The 13,894-nt window shown below is 61.4% G+C and overlaps 1 protein-coding gene across 1 annotated transcript; it reads right to left on the bottom strand.

Moving 5' to 3' along the window:
* Positions 1-80: 80 nt before the first annotated feature.
* Positions 81-13,816, bottom strand: BLTP2 (bridge-like lipid transfer protein family member 2). The gene is made up of 39 exons (XM_071447593.1): positions 13,688-13,816; positions 12,877-13,006; positions 12,562-12,608; positions 12,135-12,297; positions 11,937-12,055; positions 11,533-11,593; positions 11,124-11,322; positions 10,842-10,965; positions 10,360-10,484; positions 10,207-10,274; positions 9,965-10,113; positions 9,608-9,726; positions 9,246-9,409; positions 8,873-9,137; positions 8,558-8,763; positions 7,308-8,403; positions 6,890-7,081; positions 6,610-6,812; positions 6,414-6,532; positions 6,119-6,339; positions 5,818-6,008; positions 5,633-5,732; positions 5,358-5,560; positions 4,762-5,056; positions 4,485-4,642; positions 4,188-4,394; positions 3,982-4,081; positions 3,605-3,787; positions 3,312-3,433; positions 3,079-3,234; positions 2,884-3,005; positions 2,423-2,603; positions 2,260-2,346; positions 2,040-2,150; positions 1,819-1,954; positions 1,478-1,602; positions 1,029-1,130; positions 814-948; positions 81-638 (listed from the first exon to the last, which is right to left on the bottom strand). Exons 1-39 carry the CDS (start codon positions 13,756-13,758, stop codon positions 456-458), a joined length of 6,738 nt encoding a protein of 2,245 aa, XP_071303694.1. The 5' UTR covers positions 13,759-13,816; the 3' UTR covers positions 81-455.
* Between the last annotated feature and the right edge of the window lie 78 nt (positions 13,817-13,894).

Here is a 13,894-nt window from a genome sequence, read left to right as displayed (position 1 = left end):
CCAAGGATGGGGGCTGCCAGGCTGAGGTGGGGCATGGTGCTGAGCCCAGCACTGCAGGGTGAGGAACTGACTCAAGCCTGTTCCAAATTAAAAACTCTTTATTTAAACTCTCTCCCGTTCCCCTTTTTCCCAGCCTGGAGCGATCCTGCTGCTTCACCAGGCCCAGGGGCTGGGCCGAGCACCCGCACAGCAGGGAGGGGGGGAAGCTCCCAGGGGCCCTTGGCACGAGGGTTCTGCACCCCACAAAGCAGCCCCGGAGCACCCTGTGCCCCACATCCCCGTGCTGCTCCACCCCTGCCCCACAACAACGGGGCTACTGAGGGCCTGCACGTGGCTGAGCCCTCCTTGGGCACCGCCGAGCAGCACAGCCCCCCCTTCACCTTCGGGGTGCCCCCCCAAGTTGGGGGGGAGCACGGGGCACCCCAAGTCCCTTCCCGGCCTGCCGGGTGCTGCCGTCATTTGCGCCTGCCGAAGATCGACTTCTTGCTGGGGTTCTTCTCGCCCACGCTCAGCCCGATGAGCAGCCGAGCCTTCTCGTCCTCCTCCTGCTGCTGGATGGTCCCATCGGATTTGTTCTCCAGCTTCCCCCGGGCCTCCGCACCCGCCGCCGGCTTCAGGCGCAGCTTCTCCTTGATCACCTGCCCCGGAGTCAGGGGGCTCAGCCACACCCCATGGCATACCCCGGGTATTAGCCTGAGCTGCTGAGCCAGTGCAGCTGTGTCCCACGCTGGGGAATGTGCCACCCACCCTAGGGTCACCATCTCCATCCTCTGGCAGCCTCCGGAGCGGGGAGAGGGATGTGGCCCCACGTACCTGTGCCACCAGGGCTTTGCGGCTGTCTCTCTTCACCGCCATGGCAAAGTCCAGCCATGTCCATGTGTTGTTGTGGTACTCCAGGCATGGCAGCACCAGGTTCAGGTCACCCCAGTCCACGCTGTTCTTCTCCCCCTGTGTGACAGAGGTGTCAGGCAGTGTGGGGATAATGGCCCAGACCACCCCAAGCACGCCCTGTCCCACTGGTCCCACACCTTGTAGCTGACACAGAGTGGCACCTGTGGGATCTTGATGTAGATGAAGGAGTTGTTCATGGCTGCACGCTCCTTCATCTTGTCGATGTCATCCACGGGATGCTGGGGACAGAGCAGAAGCCGTGAGCAGAAGGGAAGGAGAAGGGACACAGCCAGGAACCAGCAGGGAAGGGACAGCCGGGCACTAGGCCACAGAATTGCCTCATCAGGGAGAGGTGAGAGCTGCTCTGGCACGGTGTTGGAAAAATGAGATACAGGGATCACATCAAGCGTGCAGGCGCCTGGTTGTAAAGGATGCAAATCCTCATGGTGGGAGGGAGCAGGAGAAAGCAGACAAGCGTGGGAGGGAAGTGTGGGAGGACATGGCTACCCAGCCCTGCAGTTAAGGGAAAACAGACTGGCACCACAGCAGGGCTCTCAGATTCCCCCCTCACGGCGGCAGGAGGTACCTCAGGTGCTTTTCGGAACGATCTTCTGACCCCTGATGTCCGGTTCAGTCCCTGAGCAACTCCCTTCCCTGAGCCCAGCGAGTCATCAGCCCCGATCAGCTGCCGTGGCTTCACCACAGGGATCCCTGGGGCAAACAGGGTGCAAGGTGGTGGTGGTGGTGTCCAGCCAGGGGTTAGCCATGACCCCAACCCTCCCACCATCTTCCTGTCCACAGGGGAGACCACAAATCCCTGTTCCTCAACTCATGGCTGGACAGCAGCTGTCCACGAGCATAATCCTGGATATGCAGCCAGAGCTGCTCAAGGACATCCAGAGAGAAGGGTGATCACGAGCCTCTCACCTGTTGTCACCAGCTTGGATTTATCTTCCTCATCCCCCACCTCCTCCTCCTCCACATTACGGCCAGGGAAGAAGAAACCCATCATTCTGTGGAAGAACTGGTGGGTGAGCTGGATGGTGAGAGGCACCACGTTCACCTGTGGGAAAGTGACATGTCAGAGCCAGGCACACACTGCCTGTGCCCCACAGAGACCCTGGCACCTCCCAGCCCAGCCCTGGCACCTCAAAATGCTCCTTGATGGAGATGCCTCCCACGGGAGGCCGGACCTTGCTGAAAATCCTCAGGGCCAGCTGCCGGCCGGACTGGCAGGAGCTCTGGGGACGCAGCACCACCTGCAGGGAAGAGGAACGGGTGGCTGGGGTGAGGACAGGGCACTCTGCCCACACCACGTGGGTCCCCAGGATGCAGAGCTGCTCCCCCAGCTGCCACTTTGCCACTTGCCTTGTACACAGCGTTGGGCAGCAGGTTGTTCATGGTCACCCAGCCCAGTTCCAGCAGATGCTCGGCCGTGTCATCAGACTTGTTGACCTGTGCAGACAAAGCCATCAGCTCCCAATGTCCCCATCCCCAGCTCACGGGCTGTGGGCACTGTCCAACTCCACACCTTGCTGTAGAGGAAGCGCTGGAGCTCCAGCTCAGCAATGCCCAGCTGTCCATCCTCCTCTGTCAGGCGCCAGCGTGCCTGGGCAAAGTAGAACTCAGTCCTGCGTGCCACACTCACGTCCTCCGGCTGCTTTCGCAGCTCCATCTTGTTGGCTCGCTGCAGCTGGAAGTCCTTGAAGCACCTGCAGCACAGAGGAGAGAGCTGGGATGCGGGAGGCCTAGAGTAAGGGGGACACAATGCTGGGGAAGGCTGAGATCATAGAATCAGAATGGTTTGGGTTGGACACCTCCCACTGTCACAGGTTGCTCCAAGCCCCATCCAGCCTATCCTTGAATACCTCCAGGGATGGGGCAGCCACAGCTTCTCTGGGCAACCTGTGCCAGTGCTTCACTGGGAAGAATTCCTCCCTCATATCCAGTCCAAACCTAGTCTCAGTTTAAAGCCATTCCCCCTTGTCCTACCTGATCAGTATGTTCAGCTCTTCACTCTCCAGCTGCAGGTCAGCTTTTTCCTGGCTCAGTTGCTGCTGCAGCCGGTGGTTCAAGTCGAGCAGGACCTCATTTTTGCTGTCATCCTTCAAGGACTGAAGGACAGACAACCCTCAGCACCCTCTGCCCTGGAGTGGGGATCCCAGGGAGCCAGGGATGTGGGCTCACCTTCATGTTGGAGTACATCTGCTTCTCCAGCTGCCGGATCTGGGCCACGTGCTGCCTCACGGCCTCTTGCAGGTGTAGGATACTGCTGCGCTGCTCCTCAGGGTTGCTGGAGATTTCCAGCTGGAAACGCACCCTCTGCTTCTTCTCACTGTGCTCCTGGGCACAGGAATAGGGCAAGGTTAGGCCTGCCTGGGTGCAGTGAGCGGCACGGACACCTAGAGCCCCGTGGGTACCTTGCGTTTGGGCTCCACGTGCAGCAGCAGGTTGTTGACTATGTCGAGGATCATGGCATACTGTGCGGGGTTAGTGGAGATCTCCAGGTCGTGGTGGATCAGGGTGAAGGTGTCCACAGCTCCTGCAGGGACACAAAGGGCAAGTGGGGCCTCAGCAGGGCCAGAAATATCTTGGGGACCCCTCCTGTATGCAGCCCTCTGACCTCAGCAGGGCCAAAAGAGATCACCCCTGGAGTTAGCCACGGGTCAGCCCAGAGCTCTAACCCCACAGAACACAGCCTGGCTGCACCCACCCTCCTGCTTCTTCAGCAGATCCTCCTTCTCCTGGTTGGCAGGGGTCTCAGGGGGCTTTATCTGCGTGGCCAGCTCGGGGTCAATGTCGTGGCTGTAGCTGATGTAGTACATGCGGCAGCTGCAGCGAGAGATGATCCTCTGCACCTGCTGGGTCTGCTGGGCTTCCGAGGGCTGATTCCAGTCTGGGGACAGGCAGAAGGACCACAGTCAGAGTGCCATGTCCCAGCACAGTGGGACTGCATAGTGCAGGGCTTGGAGCATCAGGCACCTCCTGGAGCCACACAGGGACAGGACAGGCACTCTCAACTCTACCAGCCTTGGGGTCACACCCAAGTGGGACTGGGGTAGGCACAGCAGCCAGGGCTGTGGGCAGTACCTGTGGTGGTGCTGACCATGCCCCCCACTGCCTGCCCACTCTCCATCAGCTCCTGCACTGAGTCCAGGCTCCGCTGACGATGCTCCTCAATATTTTTCACCTGGGGAAGCAAGGAGGCACTGCTGGCTGTCCCCACTTTCCTTGGCTTGGCCAGGGCACTGACAGCACTGTCTGTCCCCCACATAGGTCACCCACCACAGGCTCACCTCCAGCCAGAGCTGGCCATGCTCCCCCTCAGAGGGGCTGCTCTCTGTCGTGGCAAAGTACTGCATGCCATCCAGCAAACACGTCCAGGATGTCTTCTGCTTCAGAGTGTCCCCGTACCAGGCGGGGTGGTGCTGGCATTGCAGCAGCTGTGCCTTTGCAGCAGACACGATCACACAGCCCTCTGTCTCTGCACCACGCAGAACCATCTATGGGAAGAGAGACCCCAGGGGTCTGATGGACCTTTCTGGGGCAGGCACAGCCCCTGTCAGAGCCAGGCTGTGGGGACAGGCAGGTACCTGGCAGTTGACCAGCTCGATGAGGCAGTTGCGGTTGTAGATGTCGTCGGTCTGGCAGGCGGCGATGCCGCAGAGCTGCTCGCTGGCCCCCGACTCCTCTTCTGTGAAAACCACAAACTTGTCCGTCTCCTCAATGAGCTTCTGCAGCATGTAGGCCCCTGGGGAAGGAGAAAGGTCAGTGCAAAGCCGTGGGGGGGATGTCATAAATGTACAGAATGAAAACAGGCACAGCTTTGAGCTGTAGGCTTCCCTTTGCTCCTCTCCCTGCTGTGCTCACCCCCTGAGGAAGCTCTCTCAGGCCGGCCGCTGGTGATGGGAGCGGTCACTCTGGCGGGGATGGAGTGAGCAGAGAGGGGGCCACGCTTCAGCTTCTTGGCCTGCAGCTGTGTGTCGATCTTCAGCCCCTTCAGGGCCTCAGTGGACAGGTTCCGCTTGAGCACAGCCGCTTTCTTGTAGCCATCGTAGAGGCCGAAGGCGATGTCCCGGTTCGTGGTGGTCCAGGACGCCCGCAGGTCCACTAAGTGCAGCTGATGCGTGTGGAAACCGTCGTCCCCATCACGCAGGGGGAGCTCCTGAGCACAGAGGGTCAGTGCCTCAGCACAGCAAAGCCACCCCTGGCCTTGCCCAGTGGCCTCATGCACTGGGACTAGGAGCCCTGACAGCCCTTCAGGCAGAGCATGGGGATTAGAGCCCAGACCATCCCAGCGACCACAGCATGGGCACAAATTCAGGTGCTTGGTAGATTGGAGGCCCTGAAGTTCGCTCTCTTCCCCAGCCATATCCCTTCCCCATCGCACCCAACAACCAACATCCCCTTGTCTTGGAGTTGCCACCAGGCCAGCACAAGCTGCTGTGCCCTGTTTGCAGTGGTACCTCCTCAGCCGTGCGGTTGCTGTGCCGCTGGTAGGTGAGGGAGGACAGGCTCAGCAGGTGGGTTTTCTTCACCAGGGTGTCGAGCTGGTGGTCAGCATTCTCATCACAAGTGGAGGCCATGAGATGCACAGTGACCTGGCTCAGGTCACTCACCATCTGCGTGATGCTCCACTCCGAAATGAGACGTCTCATCACTGTGCCAGCTGGGGGACAGGGACAGGGGTCAGCCAGGGCCCTGCTGTGCCTGCAGTGCTGCTGGCAGGACTCCCACTCACCTTGTGGGATGAGCCGCTGTGTGCCCCGAGTGAAGATGTGTCCCTGGCAGCATTCCACCTGGATCCCCCGCTGCTGGGCAAAGGAGGCCCAGTAATGCACCTGAGAGAGAGCAGAGAGCAGGAGCTGAGAGTCCAGCAGAGGCAGAGCAGGGAGGAAACACCGGATTCCCAGCCCTGAGAATTACCTGCAGCCGGGGGAAGAGTGCAGTATAGGACAACTGCTTGTAGTGTTGTCCCAGCTTCTTCTTGCTGGGTTTCATGTTGTTGAAGAGCTTCCCACGGCAGATGGGCCGTGTCACGCTGGTCCACGTGGCCCAAAAATTCTGCATCCAGCGGAGGGTGCTGCTGTAGAGCAGGATCCGGGGCTGGGAGTACTCTGAGAATATACCCGCCACCAGTCAGCACCATGGGGCCAGGACCCAACCCACAACCAGCATGCCCTGCCCTATTCCCCCAAGGGATTCCCAGGACTCCAGTGTCAGCCACCTTTACTGGGTTGTGTCAGGTCCATCCGGATGGAGAGGTTGAGGTTCTCGGAGCGGAAGGCACGGTAGGAGTCATACTGCTGCCCCACTGGCACCTCGGGCAGGAACTCGGGGGAGCGCAGCACCACGCCGTGGTGGTCATGGGGATTCCCATGGCACAGCCACTGCAGGTCCAGCGTCATGCACAGGTCAGGCAGGTGCAGGAAGCAGCAGTCATCATATCTGAATGCAAAAAGAGACCCCAGTCACCCCCCAGCACTGGTGAGGGCCCCCCATGCTCATGGCTCCACACTCACTTGGAGGCTGTCCGGACGTTGATATCCAGATTGCCCTTGAAGACAAACTGCCCGGGCTTCCAGTGGAAGGAGAGTTGGCTCCACTCCCAGTGCATGTTCTCTGTAGTGTTGTAGGGGTCCTGCAAGGGCAGGTGTGAGGAGAGGCAGGTGTGAGCTGACCCCACACCATGTTGTTCCCCAGTCCAGCAGCACCCACCTCAGTGGCCAGCTGGTGCAGGTTGGCCTGTTCAATGTCCATGTGCCAGTTTCCATGGAAGAGAAGGCGGCTCTTGTCCCACCAGGGCAATGGAGCACTGGGGTCCTCTGAAGGCTTGGTGAGGAGATCCACACACTGGCCAATCAGGGTCCAGGCCGGGTCCCAGCAGGGCCCCCACACGATGGTGTACTGGGAGATCACAGCTGGGGACACAGAGGTTGGCTCAGCCATTTGCCCTGTCCCTACCCCACCACAGACCCCCCATTCCTCCAGGTCTTACAGTGAAAGTCATGGTAGAACTTCAAGGGTGGCATGTTCCTCTCCACCGTGGCATCGCCCCAGGGCAGCCCCAGCTTCAGGAGCTGGCGGCGCCGGGAGCAGGCCTGGCCACACTGCTCGGCCCCAAGCAGCCGGCCCGAGAGCTGCCAGTTCCGGATCTCAAACAGGTACCGGGGGTAGTCACGGATCCGCACTGCGGGGGGAGGAAGGGCTGAGGGATGGGGCAGCAAAGAGACAGGCAGCCCCCCACTCTGGGACACAGAATGAGCCATCATCCTGACACATCTCTGCTTCCTTCCCACTCCCTTTGAACCTCCAAAAATCGTCTTCCCTCCCTGGTTACACACCACGTGGTGCCAGCCCAGGCCACACAGCCATCGTGCTGTCCTCCAAGGGCACCCTCCCACAAAGCAACTCACCAAAGAAGCTGCCAACTGTGCCCTTCATCATGCGGCACCACTGGGTGACCATCTCCAGACCCTCTGTGGGGAACGGGCTGACGTCATCCATGTCCCTCATCTGCTCCAACACACGCTCCGTGCCATGGAAGGACTCATCGGCCATGGCCACCAGCTCCAGGTGGGCCAGGGTCCAGGTGAGGAGGGCTCTCCTCATGGGTGTGTTGGCGTAGAGGCGCCGCGAGCGCTGGATGTAGATCTCGATGTTCTTCTTCTCCAGCGAGGCGTAGAGCTCCTCGATCTTGCGGGCAGGCAGCAGCTCCCCGTGCTGCTTGCGCAGCGCGGCCACCTTGGCGTCCAGCAGCTGCAGGCGCTTGGCACTCTCCTTGCTCTCGTCCTTCATCAGCTCGTAGTTGTCTCGCAACTTGACCTCAAAGACGTCATCCAGGAAGACCCAGGAGAAGTGGGTGACTTTGAGCAGGAGGTCAGGGGGCAGGGCCGTGCTGGAGGGGCGCCTGGGCCGGTGCAGGCCCTTCAGCCATTTCTGCACGCCCACAGCAGCGTCCAGCGTGCGGGAGAAGTCATACTGATAGGGGAACTCGATGGTCACGCTGGCGAAGGAGAAGGCCCAGCCACGGTTGCGGAGGGTGCGCAGGGTGGGGAAGGCGTCGCGGTGCCGGACGACCTCCTCCAGCTCCGGCAGCAGCTTCACCTCCACCTCCTTGAAGCTGAAGATGCTGTGTCCATCAAAGCCAGCGGCCAGCTCGGGGCAGTAGCCGTGCAGGGCACCGCCGTGCCAGCTGACCGAGGTCCGTTCCGCAGCCAGGCTGATGTAGTTGGCCTCAGAGACAAAGGCTGTGAGCTTGGCAGAGCTCAGCTCCAGGGACAGCGACAGGAGTCTTTTGGGAGGGGGCCCTTTTGGCTGGAGGGGTGCTGGTGACTCAGTAGGGGTGGCAGGGTGGGACACGGGGCTCTCTGGGGGCAGGGAGGGAAGCGTCCTGTGGCCGAGGGCGCTCCGCAAGGCTTCACGGCACTGCAGGGTGGCCAGGGTGTGATGGTACAGGTGCATGTGGTCAGGCGGGCTCCACAGCACTGCCAGCCCCTCGCCGCACTGCACCTGCACCAGCGAGAGTGAGCAGGCACCACATCACTGCCAGGGCCAGCACAGAACAGCCCTGTCCTCCCCCCAGCACCTTTCATGCCAGCCAATCCTCCCCCTGCCCCATCTACCCCAGAACAGGACAAAACAGTGGCCCAACAGCCAAACCAACCTCCAGGGAGCGGATGCTGCTGTGGTAGGTGACAGAGAGCACGGAGACGTTGGCCACCGGGTTGGGGATGGCAGGAGCTTTGCAGCACGGCTGCATCTTCTCAGTGATGCTCTTCACCAAGGCCAGCACCATGCCCTGGACGCTGAGCGTGCAGCTCTCAGCACTTCCCAGGACAGTCAGCGTGTCCAGCCGCAGCTCCAGGGCACCTGGAGAGACAGCACGTCAGTGCTGGAGGCACAGCACAACATGCCAGGTTCCTCTGACTGCAGGGTTATTCCAGGACAGCCATCTGGGATCAGTTTGGATGCTACTTACCCACTACGGCTGAGAGTGTGAACAGGTTCACATCCTCCACCTTCAGATCCACCTTCCAGAGCAGCCCCCAGGGCTCATTGGAGGCAGAGGGCGGCTGCTTGGCAAGTTCAGCCCCACCAGGCTTTGGGCAGAACAGGGGCAGAACCCTGGCCAGGCACTCAGTGCAGGTGTCAGATGACTCCACTTGCAGCCCCCGGATGGTGCAATCCAGGAAGAGTGTATCCGACTGGGCACTGGACATGCCCAGGGGCTGGTTGTAGCTGCCCTGCAGGACAAACAGGACGATCACTCTCAGGCTGCAGGACATCCCTGAGCCGCCCACACGGAGTCTGAGACTGAAAGCCACTCCTTGGTCCCTCAGCTTGCTCCTCACCTGGAGGTTGAAGGAGTCGAGGATGAGGGCCTCTCCCCACACATGCATGTTGGGGGGATGTGGGGCACGCTGGATGTGGGAGTCGTTGCCCACTCGCCAGCACAGGTGGTCCACGGCCAGCACCGCTCGCTGGTGCACGCTCTGTGGCCGCAGGTGCTGGTAGTCTGTGGGCACAGAGGAGGGGGGAACTGCAGGCAAGGCTCACCCAAACACGGGCACCCCAGACACAACCAGGCAGGGATCCACAGCCCCTGGCCACACACACACAGACAAATGGGCAGCACCACCCTCTCCATTCCCACCCTGCTGCCTCTCTGGCAGACCCCAAGAAGAGCCCAGCACGTCCCTGATCCAGCCTGTACCTGCAGAGATGGAGTTGAAGCCCAAGGCGAAGGGTGGCGTGTCCCCCAGCTGCACGGACACATTGACGTTGGACAGTGAGGCACACAGGATGATGGGGGCTAGGATTTGGGGATAGCTCCTGCACAGGAGAAGCAGGGATGGGCTGTTAGTGGGAGCTGTGTGCCACAGAGCCTGGCAGGGAGCAGGCCCAGAGGGATGTCCTCTCTGCAGAGGCTCCCTGATCACCTCCTGACCAGCCTCCCCATCCCACAGGTGGTGCACAGATAAAGTGCTGAGTGCCCAGGCACCATGCCAGAGTGTGGCCAGCAAGAGGAAACAAGCTGTGATACCAGCAGCTGCACTGAGGCCAAGTTTACCTTCCCTTGTGCCCTTGGCTGGGGACAGGCACTGCCTGGCACCTGTATTCCTGTGCCAACAGCCCCAGCCAGTGCGAAAACTCTTGGTGACGGTAGTGGATGATGCAGGTGTTGAGCAGCACAGCAGCCGAGAGGTCAATGGCTGTGACCTAGAGCAGGGAAAGGGCCAGGTGGCAAAAAACTCATGCCAGGAGCCAAACCAGCCACCCCCAGGGAACAGAGTGTGCCCAGTGCTCGCTCACCTGCACACTCGTCTTCAGGGAGTTGAGGCACACGATGCGCTGGCGGCTCTGGGACAAGAGAAGGCCATCTGGGGGGACAGAGGAGCACAAATGAGGGGTGGCAGAGGGCAGTGAAGGCAGCCCTGTCCCATCAGTGCCCTCCTGGCTACTTGCCCTCCAGCTGGAGGTCTACACTCATTTGGTCCAGGTCTGAGGTGGGCGTGAAGTTGCGCAATGGGATTTGCTCCTCTTCACGCTGATATAGAAACTGCAGCAGCTTCAGGCTCCAGGTGAGGTGCCTGGAAGACACAAGGAGTCACTGCCAGGAGGGAACTGCACTGTCATGTCCTCCATCTCCCTGTCTCTCATCAGCAGCTGACCAGCATGCTGGCATGGACAAACACAGCAGCCCAGCTGCAGCACAGCCCAGTGCTCTCATCCCATCGCCTGAGGATCCCATCAGCTGTCCTACTGGAGAACCAGCTCACGTGCCTTCCTCCCTCCCCAAGAGCCCAGCTCAGTCCTTCCCACTGGAGTGGGCTCTAGAACTTGCTCTCTGCAGTCTAGCAGAGCCAAGGGACAAGAAGGGAACGGCACAGTTGTCCCCAGGTTCATGTCCCCAGCATTACTTTGGATTCAGACAGCCTGCCCCTCACCTCTTCTGGCTGTTCATGGAAAGCACCATGCTGGTGTTCTCCAGCTTCATCTCCACCCTCCTGGGGATGAGCTTCAGTGTGTCCCTGCTCAGCACAGACAGGGATTTCGAGGGCTCCCCTGGGCCTGGAGAAGGACAGAGAGACTCTGGGGAAGGACTTGCCCAAACCCCCACACTCAGAAGGAGGGAGTGATCCCACAGCCAAACCCCTCTGGCTCCAGTGCAACCACGGGGGCCACCAGCCCCTGCCCTGCCCCAAGCTTGTTCCTGTCCTTGTCCTGACCTGTGCTGGGCTCTTCCCCCACGCTGCTGTGCTGGGCCCCAGCAGTGACGTGGTGCAGGAGGGGGCTGCAGAAGAGCCCCTCGTGCAGCTCTGCCTGCAGCGTGCGGACGCAGAGCCGGACGCCCACCAGCCGCCGCTTGCTGCTGATCTCCAGGGACAGGGAGAGTGCCAGGGCCAGCTCTGCCAGGCACGTGTCATCCTGTGCACAGGGGACACAGCAGGGAGCACACAGGGAGTCACACAGTGCCCTCCCAGTGCCTGCTGCAGGTGGAGAGCTGGGCACAGCAGAGAGCCCAGCACCTGGCAGCACCACCCAGCCTCAGGGACACCTGGGACAGGTCCTCAGTGTGTCCCAGAGAGGCAGGGCCCAGGTTCCAAGTGTGGAATTTCTCCCTCCTCCAGCACTCACCAGCTGGCTGCTCCTGAGGACTTTGCTGTTCACCTTTGTCAGGCTCACCTCGCACGTCAGGCTGGGGAGAGCAGAGAACAGAAGGAGGATGTGGGTCCTGCTGCTGCCAAAACAAGTTCCTGCCCTCTTTCCTGTGGGACACAGGGACCCCCAGGTCCCTGCTCCAAGTGCCCCAAAAGCAGAGCATGCCCTAACTCCATGCATGCCACATTATTTAGAGAACACACAACTCAAGCTTCCTGTGACAGGAAAAGGAACCAGGCCAGCCTCAGAGGAAGTTAATGCGTCACACCACAGGTGACATGGGATGCTGCTGAGTGGGACAGAGAGAGGACACGTACAAGGCTGGGCTCAGAGGAGCTTCCCTGCCCTGGAAGCAGACAGGGGTATGAGCACAGCATTACCTCTTCCCATTGCCATTCAGGAGGAGACGTGTCTGGCTGGCCTGGATGTGCCAGAGAGACTCTGAGGTGGCCACGTGCAGAACCATGATGTTGATGGAATCCATGTGGATGGAAAACAGCTGGGGGGAAGGTGCTGCTGTGAGGGATATCCGACAGCAGCGCAGCCCACAGCAGCCTCTCACCGAGCCAGTGCCTCACCTGGCTAAGGAGCCTCAGCAGGGAGGGTTTAAGGGTCAGGTCTGTCTTGCTTTCATTTCCATCAGCTTCTCTGGGAGCCTCTGGGACGGACGGCTGGAGCCCAGGGCCCTTCTGGAGATCCGTGCGGATTCGCACCTCGCCAAAACACAGCTCAAAGTAGCGCCTGGGGAGCAACGGCACAGGCAGCTCTGACAAGAGCTCACACTTGGCTCACCTCGCCCTGGCACCAGGGATTCCTCCTACCCCAGGGACGTGCAGGACCAGCACAAGGGTACCCACAAGACACTGTCACCTCCAAGCTCACAGAGCTGACCACAGGGCAATAAGGATGGCAGAAAGGTGTAAAGGCAGCAGGATGGCAAGCAGGGCGAGGGGTGAGGCAGACCCCCAAAGGGAGCAGGCAGGGAGATGGGGTGGGGGCACGTACGGCAGCTCCCGGCTCAGTTTGCTGGAGATCCAGATGTTGTCGATCTCCTGTAAGGACACACAGCTAGGTCAGAGAAGAAACAAACTTGGCTCTGCCTTGTGATGCTCATCTCAACATTCCTACTCCACTCCCTGCCTGGGATCATGCAAGGAGCACCCAAAACCCCAAGTCTGGCTGTAGGAGGAAGGGACTGGCACCAGCCACGGGGGTGCTCAATAGGAGAGTGGCTCCATAGATTTGCTGCCAGCCTTGAAGTGACAGCAACCACCCTCCCTGCCTTGTCTGGCAGCAACCACCCCTTGCCCAGGTACCCACCACAGTCTGCTGCTCCCGCTGGAACTTGAGGCTGATGTTCTGGGCCCAGAAGAAGCCAAAGGAGCCGATCTTCAGCTCTGCATGAAGCTTCTGCCGGCACCAGGTGACAGCCAGGCGACATGCCAGCCATCTGTGGGACAGGGGGAAGGCCAGGGTCAGCCTCCCCACTGGGGTTGGGGCCTAGGGATGCTCTTCATCCTTTGAGCATCAGCTCCAGCACCCACAGCTGGACAGGAGCTCCAAAGGACTCACGGTGGGGAATAGACCCTGCAGGACCACCCCCAACAATCCCTGACTGCCCCCTCCCAAGACCAGACACCTCCACACCCCCTTGGCCCCCTTGCCCACCCCTGTGAGCTCCTCTGAACTTCTCCATGCCCCCAAGCCTCTGACACCAAGCTCTACAACCCCCAATCTCCTGCAGGCTCCCCTCCACACCCGTCTCCCAGCCCTGCGAGCCCCCCAAATTCCTGACACCCCCCCCAAGTCCTCTGTGTCCCCTTTGCTCCCTCCCCCCAGACCCCCAACACCTCACCCCGAGCCCCGCATGCCCCCCGCACCCCCGACACCACCCCAATCCCCCTTACCACCCCCAAAATATCCCGTGGGCCCCCAAAACACCCGCACCCCCACTGCGCGCCCCTCGGGCCTCCCCTCGACCCTGCGAGCTCCTCCCAGCCCAGCACAGCCCCACCCGCCGCGCTGCCACCCCCCATTCCGCTGTCACCGCGGTGTCCCCGCCGTGCCCCCCGCCCAGCCCCGTCACAGCCCGGAGCCCCCCTGTCCCCGGAGCCGCCCGGCAGGCCCTGACCGCGCCAGCAGCCCGGCGAGCAGCGCCACGAGCACCACGGCGAGCAGCGCGGCGGGCAGCGGCGGCGGCATGGCGGGCACGGCCCCGGTGCGGCCTCCGGCCCCGGCGAGACCCCCTCCCTCCCGCCCGCCCCTGCCCCGGCCCGGCGCCGCCGCCGCCGCCGCCGCCCGTGGGGCCGCCCGCCCGCGCACCCCGAGTGGCCGCTGG

The sequence above is a fragment of the Agelaius tricolor genome, unplaced genomic scaffold (assembly GCF_023055355.1).
Source record: "Agelaius tricolor isolate 1412-34295 unplaced genomic scaffold, bAgeTri1.0.p SCAF_25, whole genome shotgun sequence".
NCBI classification, from domain to species: Eukaryota; Metazoa; Chordata; class Aves; order Passeriformes; family Icteridae; genus Agelaius; species Agelaius tricolor.
The sequence above is the reverse complement of the archived record's forward strand: the minus strand, read 5'-3'. Positions and strand labels throughout refer to the sequence as shown.